This window comes from Chelonoidis abingdonii, chromosome 15 (genome assembly GCF_003597395.2).
Source record: "Chelonoidis abingdonii isolate Lonesome George chromosome 15, CheloAbing_2.0, whole genome shotgun sequence".
NCBI classification, from domain to species: Eukaryota; Metazoa; Chordata; order Testudines; family Testudinidae; genus Chelonoidis; species Chelonoidis abingdonii.
Window position 1 is genome coordinate 47,596,558 of NC_133783.1, and position 21,565 is coordinate 47,618,122.

The 21,565-nt window shown below is 39.1% G+C and overlaps 1 protein-coding gene across 5 annotated transcripts in view; it reads left to right on the forward strand.

Moving 5' to 3' along the window:
* Positions 1-21,565, forward strand: part of ATE1 (arginyltransferase 1) — a 186,414-nt gene that overhangs the window by 80,427 nt on the left and 84,422 nt on the right. For all 5 annotated transcript variants that reach the window (XM_075072503.1, XM_032776705.2, XM_032776700.2 and 2 more), the window contains 2 exons: positions 1,747-1,928; positions 12,909-13,008. In XM_075072503.1, the coding sequence (XP_074928604.1) occupies positions 1,747-1,928; positions 12,909-13,008 (282 nt within the window). The remainder of the gene's footprint in view (positions 1-1,746; positions 1,929-12,908; positions 13,009-21,565) is intronic.

A 21,565-nucleotide genomic window follows, 5' to 3' on the forward strand; every position in this document is an offset into this window, starting at 1 on the left:
CCTTTTAAGTCTCCACACAGGGTCCACACAGGGGAATTACAGAACAGCCCTTTGGTGCACACTGCTGTTTATTCCTCTGTAGACTGAACAATGGGGCATGGTGGACAAGCCTTGAGATGTGCTCCTCAGAGTCCTACTTCTGAACATTTTTGACTTTTCCAAAATGGGAGAAGCAAAAAATAAGTCCCAAAATTAGTTTTAAGAATAATAATAATAAAAAAACCTCAAACCTACACATTTAGACAGAATTGTTCATATTAATATAGCACTCTGTGCTATGCTACATGATTACACTATTGAAGTCTTGAGTCAGTTTGTATTATTGAAATTGGTAATCTATACCAGCAACTGATCAGAAGAGAACTACACCTCTACCTCGATATAATGCTTTCCTCAGAAGCCAAAAAATCTTACCGTGTTATAGATGAAACAGCGTTATATCGAACTTGCTTTGATCCACCGGAGTGCACAGCCCCTCCCCCCCCCGAGCACTGCTTTACAGCGTTATATCCGAATTCGTGTTATATCGTGTCGCGTTATATCGAGGTAGAGGTGTATGTTGGGTTTTTTCCCCGTCTGAACAAGATTACAGGTGAGGTTCTTGTTGTACAAAAAATGGGTGTGTTCCAATAATCATAAAGCAGATATGGAGGGATAAAACTAATCTCTTTCCAGCAACTCTGCAAAACTAACATAACATCATTAGCTCAAGGATGTGCTCCTATATCATAGCTTTTTCTGACACATTCTTTGATCTCTGTAGGACCTACTAAATCTAGAAGGTGGCTTTAAAAATTAAGGTTAGTTCCTTTATATATTGCACAAGAATCATTACATGTATTCAGATCCTTCATAGCTATTTGTTTCATTTAACAATGCATGGTGTTAAGATAAGATTGGACACCTTCTTTCTTTGAAGGGAAAAGAGTCAAAACAGACCATTCCTGCTTTTTCTTGCTCCCCATTGCTAATAAACTAAAAACATTGCTTACAGTTCTAAGAGCTTAGTCCAACAAGAATTATCTGCAGTCTTCTGTTACACGCTATACAAGACTACAGAGCTTAAATTTGGTTCTTCAGCACCCTGATCTTACATATAATTTTTAGAAAATAAATTCTTAACAGATCAACAAGAGGATATTAATGAGTGGAAAAAATATAAAGCATTTATAAATACCATTTAAATATTTAATACCTATATTAAATGACACACACCTTTGGTGGCATGTCCCTTATAAAGGTAGAAATAGGAAAAGACTCATGGCCATATCAGGGAAAAGCATCGTTTGCAACCTGCTTTAAATTGCACATATAACAATCTGGAAAAAAAAAACCAGATAATTTTGAATGCTCATAATTTCAGCAGAATCCCTTTTCTGATCTTTGGTACACAAAGTTTAGACTATTGATCATGACTATAGAGAGAATCATGCATTGACACCATCCTGCAAGCTATAAGGCTAACTCTGTGAAATGCTTGTTTTTCGAAACAGGAATTGATTATCCATCTTATTTGATTTTGATACTTCAAGACTTTAGGTATTCATGGATACTTCACATTGCATTATTGTTTAATAGTGATAGGGAACATGTGTAGCATGGAAGTGGAGGGTCTTCAAATTGTCTCTCCATCCTTTGTATTGTGGAATAAGATCTCAGTGTGTGTTGCTCTCTACTATCTTTTTTCAGTGTTTATACAGAAAACTTGTTTAATCACTAGTTATCCCCTTTTTTTGTTTCCCTTAGGCAGAGAATCCTCCCAGTGGTCCCGATTGTGGTTATGGTTCTTTTCACCAGCAGTATTGGCTAGATGGGAAGATAATTGCTGTGGGTGTAATTGATGTTCTTCCATACTGTGTGTCCTCTGTGTATCTGTACTATGATCCTGACTATACCTTCCTATCTTTGGGAGTCTACTCTGCATTAAGGTAAGAGGAGAACATTTCTGATCTTCAGTTAGTAATAACTGATATTTGTTCTTACATTTGAGCTTGTGTACTGTATTTCAAACCAAATCTTATACTGAAGATATTAAGCAAGAATTTCTTGTTTAATTTTGATACGGGAGAAGCTTGTAGGGGGAAAATCCCTGTATGTAGTTACTGGAGATTTAGCTTAAGTTCTGAACATTCTCAATATTGTCTACTAGTATTCAAGCAGCTATAAAATTTCCATGTAGATGGAAAATATAGATTTAAATTTAGAAGAGGGAAGACAATATTGAAATTAAAGTTTTTTTTTTTTAATTTGCTTCATATTTTTATTTGGGTTAGGAAATGCAGATTTTAAATGAAGATTTTTATTTTTTTTATTAATCAAGCTTTATATCACAATAGACTAGATTCTGCCATTCTTTGGCCAGGTCTACACTGCAGACTTATATTGGTATAACTACATTGCTCAAGGATGCGCAAAATTCACACCCCAACATAGTTATGCTGACCTAACCCCCTGTGTAGACTGCACTATGTTGGTGGGAGAGCTTCTCCTCTTGACATAGCTACAGCCTCTGACGGAGGTGGATTGACTATGCTAATGGGAGAAGCTCTCTCACTGGTGTAAGAGCATCTTCACTTAAGTTCTTTAAGTGCAGACATGCTCTTACTCATGTGAAAGTAGTCTTTCACTCCTCAGGTTGCCCCATTGATTTCAGTGTTTACTATGCCTCTGACTATTTTTCCGGCAAATAAACTGTTTGCAAAAAAGGCATTTTTCAGCTGAACAAAACTCAAAAGTTTGATACAAATTCAACAAATAGTTCAGGACAAACAAATTTTTGTCAAGACTGAGATACTGTCCACAAAACAAGAAGAGGTGAGTGAGGAGGAGGAAGTGGGGTGATGGTGCTCTCCTTATAACTTTTAGCCTAGTGGTTAGGCCACGCAAGTGGGATATGGGAGACCCCAGTTCAGTTCCTCACTCTGCCTGATTTGGAGAAGGTATCAGAACTTTTCTCCCACACTGCAGGAGAGTGGCCTAGCCACTGGGCCATGAGATGCTCTGGTGTGGGTGTCTCAGTCTGTCCTGTTGAAGCAGTTTATAAATAGCTTTAAATAGTCAGTGGAGCTGGGACTTGAACTTGGGTCTCCCACATCCTATGTGAGTGCCCTAATTACCAGGCACTAAAGTTATTGCATCCCTCTGGCCCAATGGCTATTAATCATTGTTCAGAGTGGCAATTCATAATGACCACCACCACCATCTCCTCCTCCTATTGTGTTAATCTATCCCTTTAAAAATGCTTGAAACAAAATATTTTGGAGAGAGTGAAACATGTTTTGTCTGACCTGGAATGGATTTTTTCAATTTGCTGAAATGTTTTCAATTTTTGGTTTTTTTTAATCTGAATCAAAATTATATTGTTCTGTTATCTTCTGGAAGGGCCAGAGAACTGCAAAGTCAGTTATTCACTCAGCTCTGGTGTTTACTATCTTCAGTGGGGCTAACTGATGACTTAAGGACCTGCTGCACATGAATAAGGATGACAAAATCTGTACTCAAGGCAAAATATATCCATTTTATTGTGGACATTATAGAAAAAAATATTTTTCAGCAAGAAAGCTTTTACTGATTGTGAAATGCAAATTATAGAATGTTAGATACATGCATTAATATACAATTACCATGAAATTTGTTTAGCTTTTTTATTTTCTGTGTCAAAATTTAAGAAAGGAAGATCATCTATACAGAACATGGACTTTTATGATTAATAAATAATTACCTAAAATTGGTTAAAGAAAAGCCCTGACCACAAATATATGATTCCTCAATAATCTGAAGTCTGTGAAATTGAAGAAAATGTCTGGGCTACCAAATGAATGCTAAATTTTCTTGAAAGATCAGTGCTTTCTGGTTGGTGTAATTCACTTTAAGTGTTAATTGAATTAAAATAGGAGTTCAATATTTTAAAGCATATTAGTTATTAACTTTTCTTACTATGTACTTCATTGAAAGATTCCATTAAGAAGAGGAGACAAGACAAAATGCTGATTTAAATGAGACCAATGTCACTTTTATTGATTACCTCAATGTATTTAATGTAGTTAATTGTGGTACTGAACACCAAGGCCCCATCTCGTAGCCTTAAATATGTGCTTTACTTAAGAATTTAAGGACCACCCTTGTACTGAAAGTTAAGCAAGTGTGTACATCTAGTAGGAATAGGGTGGAAACCTTTTACCAGTAGATTATGTTCAAATGTTTAATTGAACACTGCCAACTTGAAATGTAATCATCTGTTAATTGAGTCTGCTTACCTGAGTGCCCCCGCTTGGCCAATTGTGGCATCATTGCTTCTTGTTGAGCTAGCACCCCCTGTCAACAATCACTCGGGTGCTGTGGCAGTTTCTCTGCTTGCTGGTAACTCATCCAATGACTCAGCCCTCTGGCTAGGTCACAGTTTTTGATCCACCCCTTCTGGGGTCACAGTTATCCAAATTAAAAAGCCCCCCAAACATCTTAACATAAAACATTCAGTGTCTTCCCCGTTTGATCAGAATTTCTCCCAGGCCTACCTGCCTTCCTGGAAAGCTTTTTCCCAACTGACTCAGGGCCCTGAAAGAGCCTTCTTGCTTTTTGTACTCTTTACACGTACAGTGGCATTTTCCTCGTTCTCACCCCTTTCACTGCCATATCCTGCTCTGAGCTTCCTGCCTTTATAGGAACTTCCCTCCGCCTCTTTATCACTACTGAAGCCTGGCTCCTTTTATATAGGAATCATCTGATTCCTCTTAGGTGGGGCTTATCCTGTAATTAGGGTTGGCTTAGCCCCTGGCTTTCCTGCCAATGGGATAAGCCACCATGTTACAAATCCCCACTCCAACTTTCAGTGGAAGTCAGACGGGGCTCCATTCTCTACACCTTATCTCTGTAAGTGATCTAATTCAAAACGTGGCTTTAACTGTCATATTTTTGCTGGTAAATGTCTCCATTTATTTAAACTAAAATCTCAGATTTTTCTGTTATCTGCTTGTAAATGTGCAGCTGTCAATTCAAGCTCAACCGGGACCAAAACTGATCTCTTGTTCCCCCAGCTCCTCCTCCCGATACACGGTTCCCATTTTTTCAGTCATCATGGACAGCATCCTTCCTTTCTCTCATTAAGGCCTGTATTCTCCACTTCATCTCTGATTCACTCTTTCTAGACTCTTAAGATCCAACCTTACATATTCATCCACACAGTTAAAACTCTCAGCTGGGCCCTCCGTAATCTTGCATCTTGACTACTGAACCACCACCTTTCTGGTTTTGGCAAATGCTAGCTTGTCTTCCTTAAAACCTTTAAATATGCTGATGAAAAAGTCATCTTCCTAGCTCATCAGTTTGACCATGTCACACATTAATTCTCCTCATGTTCATCACAAACAACCAGTATCAAAAGTTCGCAGAAGTTAGGGTTGCATTGATAGTAAAAGGATATTTTCAGGGGACCAACAGAAAACTGCTGCTCAGCTCATTTGCCTGCATTAGCTCTAGAAAAGCATATAGGGTTTCCAAAACAAGTAAGTAAATATACAAAATACATTTAGAGGATCCTAGCCCAGATGAAAATAACTAATAACACGTTTCCCATAGAGAGACAAGCTGGGTGAGGTAGCATCTTTTATTCAATCAACTTCTGTTGATAAATGAGAAAAGCTCCTCTTCATTTGTGTGAGACTCGAAAGCTTGTCTCTCTCATCAACAGAAGTTGGTCCAATAAAAGATATTACTTCACCTACCTTGTCTCTCTAATATCCTGGAACCAAAATGACTACAAATACACTGCATACACCAGTTCCCCATTGTTCGTTTAATCATTAAGAATACCGTAGATGGGAAACTAGTTGAACATTGGAGACCCTACAGAGAGAGAGCAAGGACAGGTGAATACTAAGCTCTTATCTTTATATCTGTCAATTTTTTTTCTGAAGATCCACATGTACTATGAGGCACTCTGAGGATATGTGCTGACACTACTCTCTTTATAGCTTGGTATGTATTTTTGTGTACCTGCTGTATTGTATCGATATATCAGTGGTACCTGTAGTATCTAAGCTCCTAAGGGCAGGGACCTATGTTTCTGTGCTCACTTGGCGTATGATGTCACTGTCAAGGTTTCTTTCCCCAGTTTGAACTTTAGAGTACAAAAGTGGGGACCTGCATGAACACTTCTAAGCTTAATTACTAGCTTAGATCTGGTAACACTGCCACCAGCTAGAAATTCGGTGTCTGGCGCACTCCCTGTCCTCCCCGCCCCCAGACTTTCCCCTCCCTGGGTTGCCTTGGGAGGCTTCACCAATTCCCTGGTGCACACAGATTTAAACTCCTTGGATCTTAAAACAAGGAGGAATTAACCATCCCTGCCTCCTTTCCCCCCACCAATCCCTGGTGAGTTCAGACCCAATCCCCTTGGATCTTAAAACAAGGAAAATCAATCAGATTCTTAAAAAGAAAGCTTTTAATTAAAGAAGGAAAAGGTAAAAATTATCTCTGTAAAATCAGGATGGAAAATGCTTTACAGGGTACTCAGATTTATATAGACCCAGAGGATCCCCCCAGCCATAGATTCAAAGTTACAGCAAACAGAGTTAAAAATCCTTCCAGCAAAAAGAAACATTCACAAGTTGAGAAAACAAACATAAGACTAATCCGCCTTGCCTGGCTATTACTTACAATTTTGACACATGAAAGACTGATTCAGAAAGGTTTGGAGAGCCTGGATGTACATCTGGTCCCTCTTAGTCCCAAGAGCGAACAACGAACAAAACAAAAAGCACAAAGAAAGACTTCCCTCCACCAAGATTTGAAAGTATCTTGTCCCCCTGTTGGTCCTCTGGTCAGGTGTCAGCCAGGTTTACTGAGCTTCTTAACCCTTTACAGGTAAAAGAGATATTAACCCTTAACCATCTGTTTATGACAGTCACAATGTTTCTTATTAAGTTATATGACATTTTAGAAATGCATGTGTTAAGAAGGCAAGGTCTTTGGCCTGGAAGAGCTTATACTCTGATTTAAACAGGCATAATACAAACTACTAACTAAGTGGCAGCAGAAGAGCATGTTGTAAAGCGAGATGAAATAAATGAGTTTAGAAGAGTGAAGTTGCTTAGTGAGAGGCTCTTCTAACAATAGAATGAAAAAATGCACAGTCAAGACTAGGAGAAAAAGACAATGGGGGAGAGGATTGGGCAAAATCATAAGTTACGGAGCAGGATGTGAGAGGAAACTGAACTGGAACTAGGTCTTGTTAGTTGTGTGGTCTGCTCAGCTAGTGTAATGCTGCATAACAGTAATGATTCTAAAATATTTTGTTTGCCTACCCATGATTTTTCAAGAGAGTTGAAAGCTTAAATACAAGGAACGCACTTCTAAGATTTCCTGACATTACTGATTGTCTAAAGAAGTACACTTGCCAATTTGTCATTTGCAAAAGATCCCTAATCACATTGCATAGTGGTCAAAACAGAATCTTTATAAACCTTTACTATTTGAAAAGATATTTTAACCTTAATTTTTTTAATGATGAGACGCTCTGTGTTTCTGCACAGAACGGACACCTTTACATGAGTTACAATGTATAGAACAGGGAGGCAAACAAGAGTGCACAATGAGATCATGGTTTCCTATAGCATAATCATAATAATTTTTTTGAGTTGCTTAGCCTCCCACTTCAGTAGCATAAATTTAGTAAATAAATTTCCAGGTTCAGTGTCTTACTAGATTTGATTTTACAAAACTTGATACAGTAAAGCTATGAAGTTTAAAACCTTACATTGACTATCAGCCTTATGGTGGTATGTCCGGACTATGGAAATAAGCAGTGGTACCACTTACGGGAATGTTTGCAGGATTAAATCCATACTGATTAGTTTATCTTTGTATATGTCTGAGGCCCTCATTGGAGAAATTAGGCTCTTACCATTTAAAGACGTCTATAGGGAGGAACAAACCCTCTGGAACTGTAAAAATATTATTCTCTCAATTTTTTTATTCCCAATTATTGTGAAGGTATTTTTTGTTTACATGAAACACACTTGCCAGGTTGCTGTATATGGACCAATGCACTGGATCCACATGCTTTTAAGCTCCCCTGGGTCTGGGCACGCTCCGGCTACAGTCTCTGGGCTTGGCTACACTTGCAAGTTGCAGCTCTGGTGAGGGGGTTACAGCGCTGCAACTTACCAGGTGTCCACACTTCCAGAGCTCAGCCAGCGCTGCAACTCCCTTCCTGCAGCGCTGGCTGTACACCTGGTCCGCTACGGGTGTAGCGAATCCAGCGCTGCTGATGCAGTGCTGCTCATCAGGTGTGGACACTCACCAGCGCTGTTATTGGCCCCAGGGTATTAGGAGGTATCCACAATTCCTGTATACAACAAACCGGAAGGTACTCCCCGGAGCTACTTATCTAAAAAAAACACAGCTGCTCTTTGCTGCAGCGAGCGAGCAAGCCGAGGCTTTGGAATGTTCACAGCTGTTTGCTTGAGGAGACAAACAGCACGGCGGGGGGTGGGGAGGGAGGAGAGTGGGGAGTCCGTCGGAGAAGCTGCTTATCTGGTCTGAAGCCCTTTTACATTTAAGAGTGATTGAGAAGGGGTGGGGGAAATGGCCAGAATTTGCAAAGCAGGGAGCTGTCACACAGTGTCTGCTCCAAAAATCACTCTCTCTGTTCTCCTGCAAGCTCCCTGTCACACTCCACCCCACCCCCCTCTTTTGAAAAGCACGTTGCAGCCACTTGAACGCTGGGATAGCTGCCCACAATGCACCACTCCCAACAGCGCTGCAAATGCTGCAAATGTGGCCACACTGCAGTGCTGGTCGCTGTCAGTGTGGACAGACTGCAGCGCTGGCCCTCCACAGCTGTACGAGCACAGCTGTAACTACCAGCGCTGCAAAAATGTAAGTGTAGCCATGCCCTCTGGTTTCTCGGGCACACTTCTCAGGCATAGTCTCTGGTACAGCTTCTAGGGAATGGGACTTTTCAGTCCAGCTCTCTCAAAAAATGTTCACATGGTATGCATGACTGAACCACTTTCACTTTTCCCTTAGCATGGCACCATTCTGGTTTGGCCCAGTTGCCTCGCCATGATGACCAAATTTCAATGTTTGGTGTTATGGCATGGGGCACCAGATTGCAATGCCACTCTGTTTGGGCAGCCGTTTCAAATGGGGTTGGGGCCAAATGTCCCTTTGCTCCTCTCCTGTGGCCCTGCTCCTGCCAGTGATACACACCAGGTGTAATATGCATGACTCCTGGCACCACTATCAGGGATGCCCCAGTTGTTCAAGCACATCTTCCTCAGAGCTCCACCCTCTTGGGTACTCTGACTTATAGTTTAACACTTCAGGAGTGTGTGATGATTGAAATAAGTAACATACAGACTTGTCAGAGGACTCTCTAAACCAGTCACACTTCACTCATAGTGAAAGCACAAGAAATACACAGATCTAGGTACACACCGATCTGTACACAGTTCCCGTCCACCAAGTCTTCATAATGCTTGGATCGCTCTCCTGGACCGCTGGGTAAACATGTCACTTTTTAACAGCAGCTCCTAACACCCTTGTCTTCGTTCTTTTTTTTTCCCTTCCCTGCTAGAGACTTGCTCAGGCCCACCACTCCCCAACCCCCATAGACAGCATGGGGAGAACTGATTTCCTCTAGGCTGCAGCCATCTCATTCTTTTAGGGTGTCTCCATCTGAATGGAAAACCATTGCATTTAGGTTAATAGCTTATAATTGTTCCTGTCACACCTGCCCTGACCTAGTCTGGATGGTACATGACACACACCCAGTTAGCAAATGGCTGCTACAGTATACATTGATGCATTCAGTGATACAGTAATTTTATAAACTTCAACCAGAAGTTATAAGTTTTACATAAAAAAAACTTTCGCAAACTCAATATTATTTAAGCAGAGACCATTACTAGACTCACTGAATACTTCATCAGCCCAAATTATGTTGCACAAAGTTAGGCATCTAAATAAACAGTACCTGAATTTTTCAAAGTTGCTGAACAATGAAAGAGTGCTGTATTTAAAGACTGTTTTTATATTTTTTGTATGTATCACATTGCATTGTTTAACAATAGATTGACGTAGACTGTGCATGTGAATGTTTCAAATGATTTAAATTTCCTGCATAATAAATTCTAAACTTTATGTAGGCACAACACATTTTCATGGCACAACAAGCTAAGAGGCCAGCTTATAAATCGTGCTGCATTTGAGGCAGTAAAGCTGAATTCCCAACAGTATTAGAAGGGGCCAACATACTGTTACTCTTCTTACACACACACGTGCGCACGCGCACACACACACACACTGTTAGAGAGAATTTAGGAAATCGCAAAGGAACCTGATATTATAAAACCTGTTACCAATTTTACTCTGAGGAGATTGGAACTACATTAGTTTTGTCACTTCCACTATATGCTGTTGAGAATTTATGTTGCTGAGTGTGTAGAAAGGAAGAGATTTGAAGTTGACTAAGTAACCTAGAAACACAACAAAGAACAAGGAGAGGAGTAGAAAGTTACTAGTAAGATATCAGCATTAATGATTTTCACTACATGATATAAACTGATCAAAAATACACTGAGAATTGCATTATTCCCATTCCCAGAATGAAATTCACCCTCTTTTGAATACCGCCTAATGTCATGAAAATTAACACTTCACAATACTCTAAAATTTTTGATAAAACAAATATATTTCAAGTTCTAGTTGAACTATTTTATGTAGCATTGAAATGCTAGTTAAGAGTTTTATGTTAATTTATTTAATGTGTACACAGTAGGGGTATATAACTCACAAGTATACTGTACTTTTACTAAGTGTGCATAATTTTTAAAAGGTCATACATTGCTGTTTTATAAAAGGTAGTTAAAGGGCTCCATTATCCCTTTTACATGGACTGCACAGTTGTATGATATGTAAATTAAAGATGGAGTGGCAGCCTTAACTAAGAACATTCCTACATTCATCTGATTGAATCAACAGTCAACATGGTTCCATAAGAAAAAACAAAAATTATAATTAAAAAGATTTTAAAATATAAAGATAGTGTTTTTCATTTTAAATGCTAACTTTTGTTTAGCAGTTGTTCAGTGGGCCCAAAGTAATCTGAATGGAAATATTAACATTGCTTAAGTCACATTGTAATTACTTTTAAAAGGTTTTATTTTGCTGGTAGTATTCATGCTAAGCTCTTAAATGCCCTTTTATTTGGCTGGATTTTAAACATATGCAGAAATTGGTTTCTGTCTTGAAAAGTGGATGCCCTGTATCACCTCCGGTTAGCCTTGTGTTGCATGTAGTCACTCCCTACCTCGGTTTCTCAGCTCATGGTGGGTCTTCTTGGCTGTTTATGCTCTAGTCAGTTCTAGAGAGGTGTCTTAATCCTCCAACTAAGTCACAAAACAAGAAACTAAAGAGTGCCAACAAACAACAAGGTTCTTCCACCCTTTGTGGCTTCTCTTCAGTCCCTTTCTGGGCCCTTTTCCCAGTCCCTGTCTGGATTGCCCGTGTCTTTTTCTGGTCTGGGTTATAGTGCTGGCCCCTAAGCTATTCCCTCTGGAATTACTCTTTCCCTTCAAGGTGCTGGCTCAGGACCTTACATGAGAGCCTACTCAGTCCCTATGGTTCCAAGTGCCAGACTCTGCTCAGCCATTTTATAAGGCCCAAGTGTTTCTAATTAGCTACCATCCAGCTGCTTAGATAATTAACTACTCATAGGTGGAACTGGGTTAGCTCATTCTCCTTAATGGAGCCTATGACAAGTACGCTGCTCCTTATCTCATCTGAAAGGACCAGCCCTATGCAGCCATGTCCAACAATTTTCTATTTGAATTGAATATATGCGTAGGTATAGAGTACATTTAATAAAATATTTGATGCACTTAGTTTCCATTATATGTAAGCATCTTGTAATTTTAAAAAAGTTAAACATATTAGCATCTCAATATCCCCATTAGTAATTGAGGGGAGGGATAGCTCAGTGGTTTGAGCATTGGTATGCTAAACCCAGGGTTTTGTGTTCAATCCTTGAGGGGGCCATTTAGGAATCTGGGAAAAAATCTGTCTGGGGATTAAACTAGATGACCTTCTGAGGTCCCTTCCAACTCTGATATTCTGTGATTCTAAATTAAAACCAAATGTAGCTTATCCCCTTTCCTTCTCAAATACACAGGGACACACAGATCCATTAGACACTGAGAGTGGTGAACTTCCATCCAGGTTTCAGCCAGGTGCAAATTTAAACGTCCAAGTTACAAATGTTTTAAAAAAAGAGCATTGTACTGGAAACACTGACAAAACCTTTACTATAGCAGCAGTGCCCAGTGTCAGGTAATAAAAAGAGAAACTTATTGTGAAGTATTGTGATGCTTTTCTCTCCTAATTTACATGAGGAAGTCCTACACACAGGCACTATATATGTGAAAAATAGCTTTCACCGCATGAAGATAGAGATATTTGCATATAAATCACTAGAACACACACACAATAGAATAAACAAGAAGCTTCTCCTTGAAACGTTGATTTTAAAAATGCTCTGATGTTTGCCTGTACTGTTTTAGCCTGTCACTATACAATGACTGGGCCAGATTTCTATAGAACTCCAATGAGCATGAATATTAACAAGAAACCTGTTAAATGGGTGCCTTTAACCTCCTGCATTTGAATTTCAGATCAGCCAATTGGTAGGCCAAAAATGAGGCTCTTTTGCTTGAAATGGTGTTTTGAGTTTTTGTGGTTTTGAAATAAAACTGCTTTTGAGTTTACAATTTTCATTCTTTATTTGACTAGAGTTTTGTCCTTTACCTAAGCCAAGAGTTAGGGAACTGTAATGTATTTCTTTTATTAAAAGGGTACATATATCTATGAAGATTTGATTCACAATTATTCCCTTTTCTTCACTTTCACAGGGAAATTGCTTTCACGAGGCAACTTCATGAAAAAGCTTCTGAGCTGTGCTATTACTATATGGGTTTCTACATTCATTCATGTCCTAAAATGAGATATAAGGTAAAATTGTATTTTTATTACTATATTAGCATATTTCATGCTGTTTGAAATGTCTGACTGTGATCATCATACTATTTTATAATTCTCATACTGGATTTTAACATGGACTTTGCAGGGTTACAGTCGAATGTTGGCTACTTTTTAACTTGGCTTAAAAGTTAATTTCGTTTGCAAATTTATTTGTATGGTATTTATTACAAGTTGGCTTAACATTTCTTTCGCTAGGAGACGTTTTCAAGGATGTCAGATATCAGTATGTCATATGATTGGTTACCTGGGTATCTCAGATTTGCAACATGTCATGCAGTCTACTCATGTCTTTTTTTAAAAAAATCACGGGACTGAAGGTGGAAATGTTGGGCAACAGCAACATACCTGCATGAGTCTTGGGTATGCTTGAGTTTCTCCCATTTCATTTTTTGTAATAGGGACACAGGAAGTGCTGTACTGGAACAAACCCAGTGGGCACCTAGTTGAGTGTTGTGTTTCAGATAGTGTCCAGAAGCAGACTGCTCAGAAAAAGGTGCAAGAATCCCATAGTAGAGAGTTTGGAATAACCAACCCGTAAGTTTAGATCAGCGTATGTCCTGAAGCATTAGGGTTTTTGTCCTTTCTATTTTTGGTGCTCTCATTATCTCTGTGAATGTAAGTTCTTTTTTGACTCCTACTAAGCTGATGATCTCAGTTTTGTTGTATTTTTTCCAAAAAGTCTACAGAACAATGAAGCATAGCAAAATAGATGTGTCGTATTAATACATTTCTTTTGCTAGCTGAAACATCTTTTTCTAGCAGCTTAAAGGAAAACAGAGGAAGGTAAAAGGCTCATTGCCACTTCTTAATATCTGTTCAAAAATAATGAATGTGAAGTTTGAACGCAGTTAGAGGTGCATTTATTTTGAACACTAATTGGTAGAAAGGATGCAAATAGACCCGCTGAGATTTCAGTTTCTGATACGAGGGCTCTTTAATGTCTAAAAAAGCTTGTGAGCTTTCTAAGCTGTCTAATTGAAAATGAAGCAAGAACCATCTCAATTTTGCTGTGACACATGTTCAGCGTGCGTCCATGATTACTTGTTTCTCCCTAGCAGACAATTACTCTTTTCTCCCTAGTATAAAAAAGTTATCATCCCTTTTTCCTTTGCCAGCATCAGTTTATCATCTGCATTCACCAGCCAAAGCAAAGAAACAGTTAAATTTGATGTAGACAAGTCAGTGGATAGCAAAGTACCACCTCTGTCTTCATGTCTCCTTAGAGTATCACATCAGTAGCTGAAACGATGGGTTTTAATTACTTGCCATGACTTTTGGTGTACATTAGACATTTGGGATGACTCATGACCATTAAGGCACCAGAGTTTAACATCTCTGATATATTATACAATGCAACATTTGTAGAGGAATGTATTCAACTTAATAAAGTATCTGAATAAGAAGAGAGACACCTATTTATAATTGATAAGACAAACACTATGTCTCAACTCTTTAGGATATAATTATTAAGAATCACCTGTCAGCCACTGGCAGTTACTTTACTGAACAAGATGAACTTTGCATCCCAGGTTTGAAGAAAGCTCACATACCAGCCAACGTACTGAAGTAACCAACAAGCTATCATACTGTAAAGACTAAATAGTGCAAATGTATGACTGTCTTCCACAGCCTTTTTGCAGTTATATTGCTAACCATAATGTAGTCTGAGTTCTAGTGAGGTAAATTCTACTGTTTGTTGTTTAAACTGACTCCAGTGAAAATTTGACCTTTTGTAGATGCTTCCGGCTTGCACGCTGTTTCTTATTAAATTCCTACCATGGAAGTAGGGCTGATTTGATATTCTATGCCCTTTTTAGTTACTTGGAACCAAATTCTGTCCTCAGTTACACCTGAGCGACTCTTTTGACATCAGTGGGATTGCTAGAGGATACTTGGTCCTTGTTTAAACCTATATACCTCAGTGTTCTTTGACAACTTTAAATGTCCCAATTTGAAATTCTGCATTTGCAATATCCCCAAAAAACTATACCTACACATAACATAGATGTGCAATAGCAGGAGAGGAGAGAGAGTGAAGATTTATGGAAAAGGTTTCAGGTTTTTCCACTTAACAGTCACCACATATGATGTCATTGGAAACCAATTTGACATTAATTCTGTAATACCCCCCTCGTTACTAAGAGTAATACTCTGGAAACAAACCTTAAAACAAAGCATTGAAACCTCTCCTGTGAAGTGAGTAGTGGTTTTACATATGACTGATGGTGGTTTTAGGGATTAAATAATTATACAAGAAATTTCTCATTTGACATGTTGGTGTTAAATTGAATACTCCGCTTAGTCCTGGTTTTAATAACTCCCTTCCTCCAATATGCCAGTCTGGAAAAATATGAAGAAATGTGACTAGAAGCTGTTCAGCTGATGTCATGGTGAGCACACTCAAATGATGGAAGAGAGGAGATGAGGGTGAGGGGGTGCTGAGAGAACCAGTCATCCTATAATCTGCTCTGCAGGGTTATACATTTTGAGACCGTTTAGAAACTGAATGTAGTTCACCATGTGGCTATTCACCTATTAAGCAGTGACTTTAAAAGGGAATATATATTGTGACCCAGACCAGTGGAGTACCGGAGTCTGGTAGAGGGCAAATATACTGGTCACTGGATGAGTAGTTTTCTGTTCCCTGAGTGACCAGAGCAGGGGCTGCACTAGAGTAATCAGGAACCTGCTAGAACCAATTAAGGCAGACAGGCTGATTAGATCACCTGCAGCCAATCAAGGCAGGCTAATCAGGGCACCTGGGTTTAAAAAGGAGCTCACTCCAGTCAGGCGAGGAGGAGCCAGAGGAGAGGAAGTGCCTGTGAGGAGCTGGGAACAAGAGGCACCAGAAGCTGAGAGTGAGAGGCTGTGCTGCTGGAGGACTAAGGAGTACAAGCGTTATCAGACACCAGGAGGAAGGTCCTGTGGTGAGGATAAAGAAGGTGTTTGGAGGAGGCCATGGGGAAGTAGCTCAGGGAGTTGTAGCTGTCGTGCAGCTGTTACAAGAGGCACTATAGACAGCTGCAATCCACAGGGCCCTGGGTTGGAACCTGGAGTAGAGAGCGGACCCGGGTTCCCCCCAAACCTCCCAACTCCTGATCAGACACAGGAGAAGCTGATCCAGATTGTGGGAAAGATCACTGAGGTGAGCAAATCTGCCAATAAGCGCAGGACCCACCAAGGTAGAGGAGGAACTTTGTCACAATATATATAGAACAACTCGCTGCCAACTTCAGCTGGAGTTGAAGATGTTATTGCTTTTAACCAATAAAGTACAAAAAGGGTTGGGATAGGGTTTCATGGGTGACCTCCCTTCTTTCTGTGCTATGCTGCTGCAGATGATATATCAAGACTTGTGAGCTGGGTTCCCCCCCTTGGTTTTAAAGAAAAGTGCTGCTAGCAGAATATTTTCAGTGAAGAAACTTCAGTTTTGGTATTCACTCTTCCTGAATCATCTCATCTGCCAGAGTTCAAATCTTTTGATCTCCTAAATAGTTTGCTAAGACTAGAGTTTTCCTCCGGTGTTTGGGGAAGAGGTGGCTGATGATCTGGGATGTATCAGAGTGATTATGTTGTTGTGATTTAGTGAGCTTGTGGTAGTGTTGCACTTCATGTGGATGTAAAATGGAAGTCCTTGATCCTATGTGTTATGATCCATGAGGGCGGTCTGCTGTTGAAATAACTGGATACTGTGTGCATGTAGCAGTCTGCTTTCATGAGTCACAGTCCAGGAGTGGGGCCTTAATTGGCTGTGTTCAGATTAAAAAGAGACCATATTATGCAAAGTGCCTACTGCCCAGGTGAGCATTTTAAAATCTTTAATAAAAAATGTGGCTCAAAGCGGAGAATGTAAACTCTCATTCGTAAATGCTAGAACCCTATTCTGACTTGGCACTTTTATGGAATGCTGATCGCTGACCATATCTCTTTTGGACATTGTTTCTGTTGTTGAGACCATGTAATATTCCAACTTAAACATTTTAGAACAGAATAATATTGTGTAGTCACTATATAATAATGGCTTCCTTTTTCTTTTGTAAGTAAGTGCTGGATTGCATTGTGTGTCATATGGAGAGCAGATGGGAGATTGCCCCATCTCTAGTTTTTATACTCATCTCCAGGTAATTGGGCATCTGAAGTGAATTTTGCTGAATTAAAATTAGAGACCTATGTATTGTATATCTTTTGTGTACTATATTTTTATAGTTAATGTAAATCCTTATGCAAGAGTATCTTGGTTTGGGCAACCTTCTTTAAGTATAGCCTGGGCTTAACACCAATATTGTTTTTAGCAATGCTGAGCAAGTCTGTACGGACAATGAATACGTTATATCTTTAATAGTAAATGTGGGCCCTTTTCATTCATGAGATGCTGTTTCCACAAATGCTCATATGACTCTTGGCACATGGTGATAAATAGTGTGTAATGCTGGTTGAAGATCAGAGGCTAGAACATAGGGAAATAGAATCCTCTGAACTTAAGTCCCATGGCACTATAACAACACTTAACTATTCTGACTTCCAGGCAAAGGGTTGAATGACTAAAGGATAATTTTTCAGCCCTGGGGATCAGACATGTAGCTACAGTAGTTATTAAAAAGGAGTAATGTTTGACACCTCCACCTTTCAGATCTCCCATTTGACTGTAAATGTGTCTTAAAACAGTAGTTATGGCACCAATTAAATTATTGTTAAACTGGAAGTGGGGGACAGGAATGTTCAAAAACCCTGTCATATGAGTTTTTTTATATTATCACTTTCCAGATTTGCTTCCATAATGGGTTAATATTTATTAATTGGTGAAATAAAACCCCCATAAAGCACAAACTTAAGGATTTCTGTAAGCCAGTTAACCAATATGTTAGTGTGTGGAAAAAATACAGTGAATAAACATGAAGCAGTGATTTTATTTTAGGGTGGAACTAAAACTTTTCTATGCAAACTCATGTCCTTCTGGTAAAACTTTTCAGACTTACTCTGTTAAATGGGATGGTTTTTATGTTGGAAAAAGTAGTCTGCTGGAATGTTCAAGAATGTCAGTGTTTCCCTGTTAAAAAATGCTCTCCAAGATTCATAATGCATGGTGCCTTTTTTTCTTAGGCCTTTTGGAGTCTGTGATAAAGCTCCAAGCACAAAAAGGCATTTTATTTTATAGTAATGGTGTTTCAGACTGTTCCCGTGTATTTTAACAACTGTTAATGTTTCCCAGTTAAAGGTCTGTGATAACTGGGTTACGAGATCAAATAACCAAATTCAGCTAACAGTCACTCCAGAGAGATCCTTGGGAAGGATCCTTTTTCTCTCTATTGAGCTTCTATTTGCTGCTTCCTGCTTCGTAATTCAGAATGGAGAACTTTGACTGGTCAGTGGCTACACATGTTTAAACAACCTAATTCTTCCAGTCTCTTCTGACTAAACGTCCCCAAAACAGTGTATTTTGCTTCCTTTACACTTTCTGTGACGGTTGCATCCTGGCTCTCTAGTGGTCCGTATCAAACTGCTGTTCCGGTTTCAACAATTAGTGTGTAGTTTGCTTCTCTGTTTTTTAACTTCTATTCTACATTGACTATAAAATAGAGTTTTATTTTATTTTGTGTTGTTTTAGACTGAGCTTGCTTGCCCTCTTTTCCCAGGGTCCTTCAACTCTAATAGTTGCATGCAAATTAATTTTATTTCACATTGTCGCTTACTTTGGCCAATGATCTGCTTTTGCATAAACTATGTGTTTAAGTGTTTGTAAATAAAAACTGAAGTACTTTAAAGTGTGAAACAGAGTTAATAGCTTCTTGCATGCTATCTCTGTGTACTGTTTTAAGGACATTCTCTGATATGAAGAGGTGTTTTGACTAAACTCTTTATCCAGACTTGTATGCAGGCCAAAGTAAATGGAATTATTTCAAACAGTCTACTTTAGTATCATGACGTGGCCAGACATCAGATAGATGGAACACTAGAAAGGGCTCTGAAATGGCAGAAAAGAAACAAAAGGCCAATTCATCTGTGATTAATCATTCTTAAACTAAATACCTCAGACTGACTGTGGTCATAAGCAGTGCCCCTGGAATTCGGCAGAGCTTCAGAGCCAATTTCTGTGGCTGATTTTTAGGGAATTCAACATCACTTCTGCAACTGTGAAAATATGTTCAGTAGTATTCTGCAATTTCACATCCGTGAAATCTAGAGTTGGCTGTCTAATTCCCAGAAGTCCTGGCTTTTTCACAGTTCCCTGACCAGGGAATTTAGTTAACCTTTTCAGTAAACTTGGATTTGCTGCATAGACAGAAATGAAATAACCACAACACGGTACAGTCCAACAGGATGTTTCTTACAGCCTCATGCTGTTGTGACTCTGCCACTGAAGTGCTGAAAAGATTGCAAAGTACTTCACTAGCTCCACACAAAATAGAGCTAGCTTTTGTACCCTAGTGATGGATTCTTTATTCAGAATCTAATCAGTTATCAACCAGCCATTCTTTGTCATGTTAATACTTAGCCTGACACTGGAAAATGAAAATGAGATAAGAGATTGCTTTGGAGGGAAAATAGGAGGATTGAAGACTAAGCTTGCTTAAATCTATTAAAAGTTTTTAGTGAGTTTCCAGGGTTGAATGTTTTGTTGGGTTATTTGTAACAGTAAATGTACATCAAAACATACACAAAGAAATAGTTACATAGTGCGATACCAGAAACATGCTGCAAAACCAATTACATTATATGATGGAATAATTAGCTCAGATCACAGGAATCTATTCTTTTTTCTTAACTGAGAATCATAGTTTATAGACAGAAAAATTGTTACTCTCATACAATAATCCTCTCTCTGGAGACAGAGGGAAACTCCAGCATACAGTGTTTGATTTCTCATGGGATTGGTAAAAGACAAACTAAAATTGACAGGTGCTGTAGCAGCAGAATAAACACTCCTGGTTTGTCCTTCAATGACAAATTAGATCTCTTCCAGACTGACTGATTGCCTTCTAATAGTAGCATCAGTTATAATGAATGCAGACAATGTGTAACTTCTCTGACCTCAACCTTTGTTACAGCTGCCACCACTCAGAAATCTGTAATATCAAGTTAAGAGAGCAAAGAAGTGTATGTCAGCCCTCCACTTGTGGAATAATAATACATGGAAATTACATCTTGAAATCACTGTACGAACTTGAGCTAAAACCCCCTGTGTAGTGAAGTATATCCAGTTTACAAATGAGGTGTTGAACACAGAGATTGGGATTTGCAGTCATGCAGTGAGCTGAGGTTAGAATCCAAAAGTCTTGACTCCTGGTCAGTTATCTAAAGGCTAAACAACATTTATCTGGACAAGAATATAAGATTCATGTAGTATGATGGGGAAGAGAGTGGAAAGTGCTTTTCTTCAGTAGACTTTTCCGGTGATTAGGATACTGCTCTACACTAGTCAACATTCACTTCTGTTTAGATCCCCATAGTTTGAAAGCTGTGAATTTACCCCATGTGTTCTGTTTAGTGTTTTTGATTAGGGACTGGCAGTCAGGACTACTCCTGAGTTACATTACTGGTTTTGGCATTGAAACACACTGTGGTTTTTGGAAAAATCACTTGATCTGTCTGGCCAAGATTTTCAACAGTGAGTTTGGATGCCTCAATATTTGGTTGCCCAAACCGTGACACTTTAAAAGAGCCCAATTTTTAGAATGTATTGCTCAGCATTTTCTGAAAATCAGACACTTTTAAAAATGTCTCAGGTTGGGCACTCAAAATCACTAGTCACTGCTGAACATTTTGACTCTCATATATTATAAAATGAGGATGATACCTATTAGGCTGGGTCTATACTAGAGACCTATATCGGTTTAACTTCATCACTAAGGGCATGAAAAATCCATACCCCTGAGCGATGGTTATACTGACCTAGTCCCCGTGTAGATAGTGCTATGTCAACAGGAGCAGCTCTACCATTGACATAGCTACCGCCTCTCGGAGAGGTGGATTAACTATGCCAATGGGAGAAGCATTTTAAGTGTAGACCCTTCCCTTAGATAGTTTACAAATTAATGTCTGTACAAGGCTTGGAAGCTTATCTATTATGACTGCTTTTGAAAGTAGGTTAAAGAGAGAATTCAAAGTGTTGCTTCCTTTTAAATAGAAATGACATAAGATAACTTCCTGATTCCACTGTAAAAGTTGATTTTTCCTGGGCATCAGCATCTAAGGGACAATTATCAATTACTGCCAATTACCCACAAGTCAAATCCAGTGTGCTTATGAGTTTTCCACTACCCCAATACATACAGTAGGTCCTCTATTCAAGGTGTGGAATATGGGTCAGGTTGAGTGATAACTATTAACTTCCTAAAGTTGTCATAAGTAGATAGGTAAGGGTTAATTTTCTTTTACCTGTAAAGGGTGAACAAAGGGGGAACCAAACACCTGACCAGAGGACCAATCAGAGACCTGGATTTTTTTTAAAGTCTGGGAGGGAACTGGAAACTCAGGGTCTTTTTGTTTTCCTCGGCTGTGAGTAAACAAGCTTTTCTTCTAACTTCAT